This window comes from Bradysia coprophila, unplaced genomic scaffold, assembly GCF_014529535.1.
Source record: "Bradysia coprophila strain Holo2 unplaced genomic scaffold, BU_Bcop_v1 contig_350, whole genome shotgun sequence".
Classification (NCBI taxonomy): Eukaryota; Metazoa; Arthropoda; class Insecta; order Diptera; family Sciaridae; genus Bradysia; species Bradysia coprophila.
The window spans coordinates 628,665-641,471 of NW_023503608.1; the positions used below are offsets into that span (position 1 = coordinate 628,665).

Genomic DNA, 12,807 nt, shown 5'->3' on the forward strand with positions numbered 1-12,807 from the left:
TTCACAAAGACAATGGTACGAAGTTCTGAACAATTTTTGTGGCCAGACGTCTTTGTGAGTATCCTATTTCCTATTCTGTTCTTTCAAAATCCAGATTTCGGAAAACTGTTTACCCCACAAATATTTTTTTCAAAAAAAAGTTCAACAAAATTCGCAGAAGATCTTAAGAGTAGTCCTCATCCCGTATTACGTTGGTACGCAGTGAAAAAAAGTTCTTTTCCTATGATAGCAAAATTCTTAATTTATTGTTATCTAAACGGTTAATAATTTCTCTAGCCTAGGTTTAGATTAAATTAAAATAAATTTTTAGTAAAATTTATCTGTAATTTAAGTATCAAATGTAAGGCGCATATGTCTTTGTATTGTTATAATTGGAAAATAAATGTTAGTTTATGAAAAATGTACAAAAAGGTTTCTATTCGTCTTTAACAACAAAAAAACCAGTTCAAAAAAAATTGAAGTAAAAGATTTGACATTAATCTTTTGAAAATACTTTGATCAAATGTAGTAATAGATCCAACATAATTGTTGTTTGTGAATCGTACAAAATCTGTTACTTCATTTCTGTAAAGTAATCTTCCTTCCGTTTGAAACTAAGTCCATCACTCTTCCATCACTACCAGTGGCGCCGAGTATAGGGGGCGAGGGGGGGATTGCCCCCATGACAATGCAAAACTTCTTTAAATTCCTAGGGTTTTTCACAATTTTTTTATCATTTTGTGCTCTTTGCCCCCCATGAGCCCCCCATGAACGAATTCAAAGTCGGCGCCTCTGATCACTACACGAATTCAAAAATTCCATAAATATTTTCATCAAACATCGCTACGTGTTATAAGAGATATATGTTTTATCGACAGTTCTCGTAAAAAGTAAATTTTAAATTTCAAAATTCAATTGTTTTACTGTAAAGTAAATATTCATTGAGTTCATCACACTCAAAATAGTACATGCATTGATAAATGCAATCCCAAAATTTGAATGCCCCATCGTTATCGCTTAGCCGCTCTACCGTCATATCGTAATCAATATTTAACAACAGCCGTTTGTCAATGCTAAATGGAGGCCAGGTTATATGAAACAAGAAATCATCAGCACGATCGTTTGGCGTTGGATTTCTATTTAGAATAAGACTTATTTCTGCATTGCATTCTACATATCAAGTATCACCTTTATAGTCTACCGTACTCATAACATTGTACTCACCCGAATTGAATAAAATTGGACCACATGCTAATCATCCTCTGCTCCAATATTTGTTCCATATTAATGTTGTTTCGGTTAACTTCAACAGAATTCTTTTTAAACAGAAATTCCAGTTCATCGCCATGAACTGCTCCAGCGTAATCCTTTAAATCGCTAAATTGTCCATCGAACGCAAATCGATAGACGAAAATATTTCCTTGTTTAGTAGAATCGACATACTGTTGAATGAATTGATAGATTCCATAACTCATATCACTAGCGTGTTGAAAATTTCGAATAAAACGATCCATTTCTATACTATCATAATGCTTATCAAAGTACCGAGCCATAACTTTGTTCAGATCACTGGATATGTTGGGGTTCTTGTTAGGATACTTATCGTTGGTAAATTCAAATGACATTACCCAATCAGATTCCAAGGAAGTCGTGCCAATCAATAGTGGCACGTTGGACGGATTTTGGTGACGAATATTTACGTGAGGCGGTTGCGGTACAAAATCATTATCTAATGTCGGAACAAAGCAAAATTGTTCGGATCCGAAAAAATCGATTTTTAATTCGTCGGTAAATATTGGAGGTATCAAATCGTATGCGTCAAAAGCCTTCAATTCGTCGATTGCAAATGGGGAATTTTTTATATTCAATTTGCTCAAAAGTTCACAGCTGCATTTATCTACATCACTCTCGAATGCCCATGGATTTAACATATTTCCACTCATCAAAATAGCTTTATCAAACAGATCCTTGGATTTGTTTGCGTACATATGATACGAAACGGAAGCAGCTTAAAAATTAATGCAGAAAATAAAGACGTGCAAATTAAAAATTGGTTTTGTGGACGTTTCATTTGAAAGAACATACCACCAGAGCTCCATCCTGATAGCGTTATGCCGTTCTTATTACCACCAAAATACAAAATATTTTCATAGATCCATTCCAGGGCCATTCTTTGGTCATGCAAACCAACGTTCCGTGTTACATTGTCAAAGGATAAAAATCCGAATGGCCCTAGACGATAGTTGATGGTAACGATCACAATTTCCTGAGTTAGTTTTGTCTTTAAATAGAAAATTCGGAGCTGACATTCTTGCACTGATTACCTTTTCAAGAATATAATCGGGCATATTCAGATTGCTATTACTTGATCCTATATTAAAGCTGCCACCGTGGATGAAAAACAGAACTGGCATAAGATTGTCAGTATTTTCATTGTTCTTTTCTGTTTGTCTGCTTTTTAGTGTGAAAATGTTGAGATAAAGGCAGTCTTCATTACCAATCACTTGAAACGTTTCATACGACATCTGAACACAGATATTAGCGTCTTCGATGAATCGCTTCCTACCTCTCCAAAATGGGATTTTCTTCGGCAACTAAATCCATTTGAAATAGTTAACATAGATCCAGAATCTTGGCTCTAACACATACCTCAAATCTATTACTTCCAACTGGTGGCGTAGCATACGGAATTCCTGTGTAAGCACAATATCTGTATCCATTCAATGTTGCTCGTTTCGTTCCTTCGGCGAGCACATCATCGGTCAAAATAACAAGACAATCTGAAGTGATACGAAAGTCAATCACTATTTCGATTACAACGAATGCAATGAAAACGAATGTTTCGATCATTTTTCCAACTTATTGTAGGAATTATTTATTGGTTGAGACTTTTATGTAGGGACGTCACTTAGTTTCAAAAATTAATTTAAAAACGAGACAGATCGTTTTTTCGGTGCTGTATCAAATAGGTATAATATTGAACTGAAAGCGATATAAATTGTTATCGTCGTAAGACGTAAAATTCAATGTCTTTAAATGTAAAGAAAGAGAAATGTTCAATCACGTCCGCATTTTAATCTTCGTTTTATTTATAATAATCGTCTTTTTTCCGGTTGAAATAATAGGGATTGTTTATAAAGAAAATGTAAAACTCGTTTTCATGCCTTGGTTGATTATAGGCAATTTCACGAGTTGTGGCCCAAACGAAGTGAGACCGTCCACAAGAGATTCGTAAATAACTATTGCTTTGATAGGGCAAAAGAGAACCAAGAAAAAAAAATTAAAACTGAATGGACGTACCCTTTTTTTAAATATTAGGGGAAACGGCTATCTGGTTGGACATGTAAACAAAGCGTCGCTCAAAAAACACTCCCAAGGAGCCTCGTCCACTTTAAAAAAAAATCACTCTCATGATATGACTGCAATATTGTTAACCACAACTTATCCTTTGGAACCAACTCTCTATCTGCACTGTATGCGTCAGAATATTTTTTTCTGACATTTTGACAGGTGTAGGGAAATTGTACCAAAACCGACCCTCTGGCAACAAAAAAAAATCAACAAAATGGTAGGAAATGTGTATAAAGGAATAAGCAACAAACCCCACGAACAAAATTTTTCTCTAAAAATTAAGTTGGCAAAGTTATTTAAATTTTAACGTTTTCTTATATAAAATTATGGAAAACTGTGAAAAACTCGTGGTAGAAGGAAAATTAATTTTTTTTTTCACTAAAATAAAGTTCAGTCCTTTACCTTTCATTTGAGTACCATATCGACATATTTTGATCGGATTTTCTATCCTCCATAATTCATACAAAAAGACTCTGCAAATGACCTTCAAAGGGCGCCCAGGTCGCGGGGAGCGTAGGAAATTTTTGACTCCCCTTCCAGGATCTCTTATTTTTTGGCCCTTTACAACATTCAATCACGAAAACGCGAATTCTAGAGTTGTAAACGTTTTGGTCCTCAACTTCCTACTTACCCTTGCCTGTCTACTCTTGATATTATCAAACAAATCTTGATACGGTGGAAACGAAAAATTCATTATGTATACACACATTGTACAGCCAGTCTCTGTGTTTCACAGTGTGAAAATATGCAAAAAGAGAAAATTACTAAAAATAAACCAACTACACACTTGTGTATAACTTACTACGCAGCAGCAGCAGTCGCGTTTTCCGATCAAAGAAACATCGAATTAGTACAGGAAAATCTTAAGTTCTAATAACATCATCGAATGTAGGATCAAAAATCTAAGTTGAACTCTCAAGGCTGCGAATCCTTAGCAAATTGATTGTTTTTGGCTTTATTTCTACACAAATTTAGACGAATGAAAACGCACTTTAAGTCAGTATCAAAGATATTTTTCATCAAATTTTGCATAGATGTATCCTGAATCAGTTGTTAAACTTACCGAATTTCCTGCACTACAAATAGCGAATTACAAATTCAGCATAAGAAATATTAAATGCTCGTCAGTGATCGTAATAGAAAATTGGAAAAACAATCATAGTTGCAACTTGTTGCGAAAATATTTATTTTATTGTGGCCTACGTTTAAAAGTTTCGGTTTAAGAACAACAGTACCTGTATTGATTTTGTTGCATTATACAAATTGATTAAAAATCACCTAATCTGCTACATAAAAGATTTGATCAAGTGAACACACACGCCCACATAAAAATGGAATCTAAAGCTATTTTAAGTGCTAACCAAGCTAGAATTCGTCCAGGACAGAAACAAAACATTTGGATTTTTGGGAGTAGTGGCGAAAATAGAGCCGGCTTGAAACGAAACAACAATCACTTGTCCATGCGAGGGTAAGGACGGTGTTGTCTATATTCAGTGTACTTTGGCATTGGTGTTGTTTGTAAGCGTTTCATTTTAACCTTTCACAGACGGTAAGCATATCATCACACCGGTAAAATATTATATCTAATCCAGTCTGTCACATCTTTGAACATAAGTATTTTTAACAGTTATTTGAGGACTTAGGGTAATATCAGTCAAATACAGAATCTTCTACTTTTAGTAGCGAATGTTAATGGACCGGGAGAAGTGACAAACCATGCTCAACTCATTTATATACACTCCAACCACTTCATTGGAATTAGAATATTAAATTAAAATGAGAAATAGATTTTTAAATATTTTTACTATGAATATGCTTGACGACTGTGAAAGATTAAAGTTTATTTTACTACAAAAACTCATTCCAAAGTTCAGTCAGTCTGTATGGATTTTTAAAATATCACCAAACTTACAGACCACCTCACAAAGTTTTCTTCGGAAAAAATCATCGATTACTTCCGTCACATGCTATTCCTCATGAGAAAACTCCCGTGCTGCGAAAGAGAGTGTTCACATCATTTAGCATCAGCCATGCTATGGAAGATGACGCAAACAGGTAACAAATTTCCACAAGGAAATTGAAAGAAATACGAGTTCAACATGATATACAGTTAGTTGCCATCCGAATTTTTCGCAAATTCATTTCGTATTTTGTGTAGGACAATAATTCCCAGAAAGCTGCCTAAAATAAATGCCGGCGATGATGTCGAAGATATGAGAAAATTGTTTGAGCAATGGGAAAAGGATGACTGCAAAGAAAACAAAGTGCAAAAGGAGAAGAAACAGTCAGGTAACTTTTGAGAATTAATGTTATACAGTAAAAGTCACCCAAATTTGTATTGAAATTTGTTGAACAGCTGGCACACTCGACACTTATTCAAACATACAGCTTATCTGTTTATAAAATTTTTTATAAACTAATGGACGTGCGTGTGTGTCAGTATAAACATGTATTTAAGCAGTATGTTTGGATGAATGGATCAGCTCAAATAAATTTCGATTTAAATTTGGTTGACCTCAACTGTACATAAAATACTAATCGCTTTTTGAACTTCCTCCACGTTCGGTATTAAATTTTGAAAAAATTTCAAGTCGTCAGTAAATACATACTTCATATCTCATGCAGCTGAGAAGGAGCTTTAAAGCTCTTCGACATTTTTTAATCTGCCCATTTTGTTTAGTGTACAAAATTATTACCTAACATTAGGTCATGCAGCATTATAGTTTGGTCTATCGACCGATTGAGTGAATTTTTAGCTCAAAGCTTTTCTAACATTACAGGTCGAAGGATATGGCACATTGAAGCTTACATTGAACAAACAGTTTTTGAAAGCTCTTCGGAGACATAGTTGATACATGGGCTTGGCGTGTTACTGAAATAGTTTTATTGATTTTTCGTTACAAAATTGATTTGAGTGATAAAATATTTATACTGTTTATGTGAACACAGTCAATTTAAACTAATAAATGTTACCGGAAAGACTAAGCATCGAGCTGTTTTTTTCATATCCGCATATCAAGTCTGTCGCATCCATCAACAACAATGCCAAGAACGAGACCAAGAAGAAGATTGAAGGGTGAGTTAAGTGTTCTAGTGATAAAAATATGATAAATTCTTTCATTCAAATACTATTCTTTGCGCATTTACTTTAAACAAATGAAGTATCCGATTCAATGATCTTGCTGTGGTACACTTATTGTTTATAAAAGGTTAAAAGCCCACAGGTATTTCCCCGAATATTACCCAAATTCGACTCCTTCTCAGGCACGTGTTGAAGAAAGATAAGAAATAAAAAAGCCGTTATCGACAATGTACAAAATGTCGCAAAAAAATCGGACGATGTACTAAATCGCGTTCATTCGATGCCATCACTGCAGCCATCATTGCACTATCAGTGCGAAAAAAAATTATCTACACTTTCTTTGAACGAATGTGTTATCGATTTGAATAATTGGCTATTAAAATGGACACATTTCACGGAATCATTACCAGATCGTTTCTAGTTACTGACTGGAAAGGGTAAGTGAATTTAAAATTAAGATTTTATTTTAAGAGTTTTTGCCATTTTAACCATTGATGATGTGAATATCGCGAGGTATCCGAAAAACGTGATGAATGAAAGAAAGAATTCAATTAAGTGTTGAATAATTCAGAAGTCGGTTATAGGAACTTTAATTTAAATCAGCTCAAAAAGGCTGTTAAATTATAAACGAATGGTTAAGAAGCCTTAATAAATTGATGAGTGATTGAAGTTTTTAAGATATTTTGCGTGGTAAAAAGTTGCGTTATATTTAGATTGTGACCATTGCGACCATTCTTCCACAATTTGGATCTCTAATTTAAAATATAATTGTTCCATTTGTTCCACTTGTCCAAACAGAACTTGAGAAGAAAATTTTTTCTGTGAACTAATTTCCATTTAGGAAATAAATCAATTCCTGATGAGGTGGCTGAAAAAATTCTTTCTTTTATTAATTTCAAATATTGTTGCTTTCCACTTTCAAATGAAAATTAAAAAATTCAATAAAGTCAATATAGGCCCAGAACCAAAGGATTCATCGTCACCATCGGGTCGCGAAGGGAAATTTTCTGTAAGATTGTTAGTTTTTGCAGGAGGAAAAGCATTTGTTATACTACTTTTGTACAGTGCTAAATGAGGGCCCAAGGAGGGAAGCCCTATGCACATTTTAGATGACACATCTCAAAGAAGACCCAATTTGTTGTTAAAATGAAAGTATTGACGCACAATGAAGAATGCCATCTAGGGCTCCACAACCAAAATCGCTGAAGAAACGTTTTTCACCCTACAAAATATAAGATTATTACACCAATCTTCGTACGTGATGATGAAGCCTGTGAGCTCGATGTTTAGAGGCTCGATAAAGACTCAATTGATATCAGACTAGTATAATCAGTTCTTTACAGTGGTGGCAATATTGTAATATCGAATCTGTTACTTGATCTAAGTATTTTCCTTAACTGATTCAAATCAAATTTTTCACTTAATTTAACGCGCTGATTGCTGTAAAAAACGGCATTAGGTGGAGCTCGTAATTTATTTTTGTCCTCGTCGCTGATAACATATGATATATAGCCAACCCAGATGATATCTAACAAAGCGACGGATGATATGCTCAGCTTAAAGCACTTAGAGATTATAGAAGAATGGAAGTCGCGGTATGAAAATGTATTTATAAATTTACTGTAATTTACGGACGGCTATTCTAAAATTGAGTTTATTTACATTGTTTACAAAAAAGGGATGAGCTAGATACAGATTACAAGCAGCTCTATCGAAACTGAGATTATATTGCAAAACGGAGGTTTTAAAAAATGGGTCATTTATACGATTTCGCATCAATTGTTTCATCAAAAGAAGTAGTAGATTGGATAATAATTTTGCCATTGTGCACAAAGTGGATTTAACTTTCGCTTCCGAAAAAACAGCGTTGTCAATGTGCTATATTGAGAGGCGTGTAAATTTGGCAGCATTTCCTGTTTGCACGATGCTTCCGCATTATGAACCCCAGTGACAATTAAAATTCTCAAAGGTAAAGTTAGGCCCCCATCGTAAAAATTTAATTTTTCGTTGGGATATACGTTACGTGCAGTATGCGATAGAAATATGCGCTATCACATAAACATTTAGCTCAAGTGCGGATCTATGGAAATGAATCACTTCCAATCTGTGTCTTCATGATACGGTAAATGTGTAGCTAATCCCGTTCATCTACCATTGAAAAAGTCAATCAAAAGGTTTATCAATTTTTAAAACTATTATTTACTAATAATCTAGATTGACCCATTTGTCCAGATTAAATTGTATCTTTTCGTTATTTTTAATCAAAAATGATTTTTTTTTCCAAACTTAACTCTTTCAGTTGCAAGTATTATGTAAATGTACTTATAACATCAGGTACGTTATAATGAATGAAAATACAAATTTATCAGAAAGATAATATAGCTGGGCAGGTTCGGTTTGATTAGCTATCAATTCAATGAGAATGACCATGTGACGCAAGTTAGAGACGAAAATATTATCGCGCAAATTATCGAGACTCTTTTTATACATATCTGATGAATGGAAGAGTGATAGATCAATACTTATACCAAACCCAATATTGTCTTTGCTCTTTCATCCCGCATCACCATCACACTTCTCTATCTCATCGCCTTCCGTATGTTTCTTAAAATATCATGATGGTTGATGAACTATGTTTTTTTCCACTAATACAAGAATGAGTCATGAGTCTTGTTCCTAGCATTTACTTTGATTATTCGTTCCACTTATAATGGCAAAATGATATATTTTCGAACAAAATTTTCTTACCAACAGAATTCCAAAATGGTTAAATTCTTAATAATTGCCGCTGCCATATTGGCAATCAGTTACTCTGTTCCTGTTCCAAAAATCCGGGTACCATACTTTGAGCTTCTCAAACCGCGCGAACCATTCCCAACCACACCCTTCGACTACAAAGCTCCAACCAACGTAACACTACAAGATATTGTGCAACGACTCGACAACTTTGATCCGTCGAACACAGACATTTGGGGCCAACGATTCTTCATGAACGATGAATTCTATCAACCAGGAGGACCATTCTTCGTGTTTTTGGGTGGTGAATGGGCTATCACTGAATACCGTTTGACTAACAGTTTGATGTACGACATGTCCGATGAATTGAACGCTGCTATTTTCTACTTGGAACATCGTTACTACGGAGGAAGTCGACCTGTACCGTAAGTAATGTGCAATATATAGGATTACAACAAGAGATACATGATTCCAACTTCACATTCCCTCAGAAATGTAACGGACGAGAACTTAAGATTCTTGACTCCAGAGCAAGCTCTTGCTGATACAGCCCATTTCATCAATCACATTCGCACACTTTTACCAGGAGCAGCTAACTCTGAAGTAATCCTTGTTGGTGGCCATTATTCTGCAAGTTTAGCTGTTTGGTTCCGTCAACGGTATCCACATTTATCAACAGGTAAATTAGCGTCAGACGAATTCATATGTGAATACTGACTACATCGACATTATTTTAGGTGTATGGGCATCGAGTCCACCACTTCCATCCGTTGTCGATTTCGATGGATTCAAGGAAGCTACCGGCGCTGCTTACCGCAGCGTAGGAGGAGACGTATGCTACGATGCTCTTGAGCTCGGTTTCGATAGAATGCACGAGCTCTGGGACAACGGTGACTTTGAAGAATTAACCGAAGCATTCTTCATTTGCGATCCGCTCGAAGAAGAGGATGCTCCTCATTTCTTCAGTTTGATGGCTGAACTCTACTCAGTTTTGCCTCAATTTGAATTGTAAGCCATTTCAAAAATGAATTCGTTTACATTGAACTCATCCTTTGTTTCGTATTACAGCGAAGAATTCATTCAAGCCACCTGCGATCACATCATTGATGGCCAAAGCTCAATTGAAAGCATTGCCTATCTGCTGAACAATTTTATCGACATTGATGGAGGACAATGTCTCGAAATCGATTATGATTACATCATTGACCAGGAACGTCAAGTTGAATGGGACGCACCTGCTGTTGCAGTTGGCTACAGACAATGGACCTACCAATTGTGCTCGCAGGTAATACACCGAATCGAACTAATGTTTATTGAATTTCGTTATATCCACAATATTTGGCCCACAGATCGGTTGGTTCCACACGAGTGGATCACCTGACCAGCCATTCGGTGACCGATTCCCAGTTGAACTCTATCATGCCGGTTGCCAAGCCGTCTTTGGTGAATCGTAAGTGTAGAACAACCGCATCCATTCTGAAAAGTCTAATTTCCGAAAAATCGATTTCCAGATTCACTGAAGAGCGACTTCATCGTAATTCTGAACGATTTAACATTTTGTACGGTGGTTTGGAACCAGAAGTCACCAATGCAGTTTTCGTTTACGGTCAACACGATCCATGGTCGGTAATCGGACGACGAACTGATTTAAGTGACGATGCTGTTGCCATTGTCATTCCACGTAAGTCTGTTTTCTTTCTTCTTTCGATTCTGTGGATTTAATTAGGAACGCGCCTTGGCTCATAAAACACACTCAATGTTATTTAAGGTGCCACAATGAGCAATGAATTGGGACCACGTCATCGCGATAATCCTCCAGAGTTGGTAGAAGCTAAGGATCGTGTTGAAGCGCTCATCCATCAATGGCTTGGTCACACTCCAAACTAATTTTATATGTTACATTTAGAGTGGATGTGGAACGGAAAGTAGAAACGTTTGGTTTTTAAATAGAAAATTTTTACGTAACGAAATTTGGAATTTAATTTTATTGATGACATCGTATACGGAAATGATTTGTCCGAAGCGGAGAGTCTTCCTAGATTTCAAAATTGATTAACAATTCGGACATCTGTTTTGTAAATCTGGCTAATTGGTTCATTATTGTTCACGATTACTTGATAAATTCTAGCTGTTCGATAAGGTTTAACGATATCACACAATTTAATTGTATAAAACAATTGTTTCCTGTCATATCTTTAAACTACATGTCTATAGAAGTAAAGAAATCACTCCAACATCATCTCAGAAAATTCCACATGTCCAGTCCATCACTATTTTACATGTAAAGGTGTAATCTAACGCCGTGAACTCCTCCCCCTTTCTTGGAAAAAACAATAGAAACATAATTTCGTCGACTCGTCCAATGTATGTGTGTTATGAATTTATCTATTTTTCGTTAAACTAAAGACGCAACTAAAACGCTGTTATCTGGTCAAATGTTCCACTATTATAAATAGTCTCATTTCATCGAAAAGTGATCAGATCATTGCCAGTAACTATTTGGACAAGGTAAAAAAATAGAAAAGTTTCTTTTGTGAAGTGTTTTAATTGTGAAAAGTAGTGTTGACGAAAAAATTAATATTTCGCGGTGCTAAAGAAACTATTTTAGGACGAAGTTAAAATATAATAAAGTTTGGCTCCACTTTTCCATTTATTGACGAATAATTGAATTTGAAAAGTTTTTAAAATTACTGCAATAGTCTCCTAATATTCCCTTAATTAGACTAAAATGAATATTTTCTCTTGGCCATCAAAAAAGAAATTTCTCGATTTTAAACCTTGTGCTCTCCTCCATGACATTTTGTTTTCTCGGTTAAGGAGAAACATTATTTCTACGGATTAATAGTAGGTCTTAAATAGTTGCACAGATTTGGAGCAGAGGTACTTGTGAGTCCTAACTGATTTTGAAGCAAACCTCAGCTCTGTTTCAATGAAATCGCTGTGAAAGTGTCTTCCAATAAACTCGAGAAAAGATAACAACGGTCAGGTTCTTTCATGAAATGTTTTTTTTAACGAAAAATTATAAAATTAAATAAAATCAATGTGCTACAAAGTCCTTAAAATTGCATATATGAGATCCTCTCGCTTCTCAGAACTCCACACACTCGAATAAAAAAAATCTATTTTGTAGCTGATTTAGCGATGGAGAACTTTCTCTAAAGCATATGGCCTATTAAATTCTTTCAACTTTACTTAAGAGGCATTGATGCTAAGCTCAAATTTAAACCTCTATTTGTGCATTTCGTATTTCGCTGATATCGTTTCATCAGAATCCTTTTTGAAAAATGTAAAACATCAATAACGACCACCAATGTGTTAGCTTTCCATAAAAATAGATTTCTTTGTGGCAATTTGACCAGTCCAGTCCTGAGAACGGTCAGCAGTTTACCTAAATTTGCATAAACTGTTGACTTTTCTCATTCTTTGTCGTAATCACATTTGTGGTAGTTATTTTTGATTTACATTGTTTAAAAAGGATTCCGGTAAAAAAGTCTCATAGAAATTAAAATGCGAAACGCCCAAATTTGTGCTACAATTTTAAGCATCGATGCCTCTTAATATTTTCGTTAAGTACGATGAGGAAGCAATTAAATATTAATAGCATCAATGATAGAAATGACTCAGAATTGTTGAACTAAAAAAGGATCTGCCATTAAGAC

General features: G+C 35.1%; 3 protein-coding genes across 3 annotated transcripts; 2 read left to right on the forward strand and 1 right to left on the reverse strand.

Moving 5' to 3' along the window:
- Window positions 1-657: 657 nt before the first annotated feature.
- LOC119079948 (cholinesterase 2-like) lies at window positions 658-2,875 on the reverse strand. Its single transcript, XM_037188058.1, has 5 exons — window positions 2,629-2,875; window positions 2,304-2,573; window positions 2,065-2,245; window positions 1,204-1,987; window positions 658-1,115 (listed from the first exon to the last, which is right to left on the reverse strand). The coding sequence occupies exons 1-5, from the start codon at window positions 2,827-2,829 to the stop codon at window positions 884-886; spliced, it is 1,668 nt and encodes a 555-aa protein (XP_037043953.1). The 5' UTR covers window positions 2,830-2,875; the 3' UTR covers window positions 658-883.
- A 1,547-nt stretch (window positions 2,876-4,422) lies between these two features.
- Window positions 4,423-6,332, forward strand: LOC119079949. Its single transcript, XM_037188059.1, has 4 exons — window positions 4,423-4,798; window positions 5,245-5,385; window positions 5,489-5,619; window positions 6,111-6,332. The coding sequence occupies exons 1-4, from the start codon at window positions 4,662-4,664 to the stop codon at window positions 6,176-6,178; spliced, it is 477 nt and encodes a 158-aa protein (XP_037043954.1). The 5' UTR covers window positions 4,423-4,661; the 3' UTR covers window positions 6,179-6,332.
- A 366-nt stretch (window positions 6,333-6,698) lies between these two features.
- Window positions 6,699-11,118, forward strand: LOC119079950 (lysosomal Pro-X carboxypeptidase-like). The gene is made up of 8 exons (XM_037188060.1): window positions 6,699-6,849; window positions 9,167-9,573; window positions 9,640-9,827; window positions 9,886-10,156; window positions 10,217-10,433; window positions 10,498-10,598; window positions 10,660-10,829; window positions 10,917-11,118. The coding sequence occupies exons 2-8, from the start codon at window positions 9,176-9,178 to the stop codon at window positions 11,033-11,035; spliced, it is 1,464 nt and encodes a 487-aa protein (XP_037043955.1). The 5' UTR covers window positions 6,699-6,849; window positions 9,167-9,175; the 3' UTR covers window positions 11,036-11,118.
- The last annotated feature ends 1,689 nt before the right edge of the window (window positions 11,119-12,807 follow it).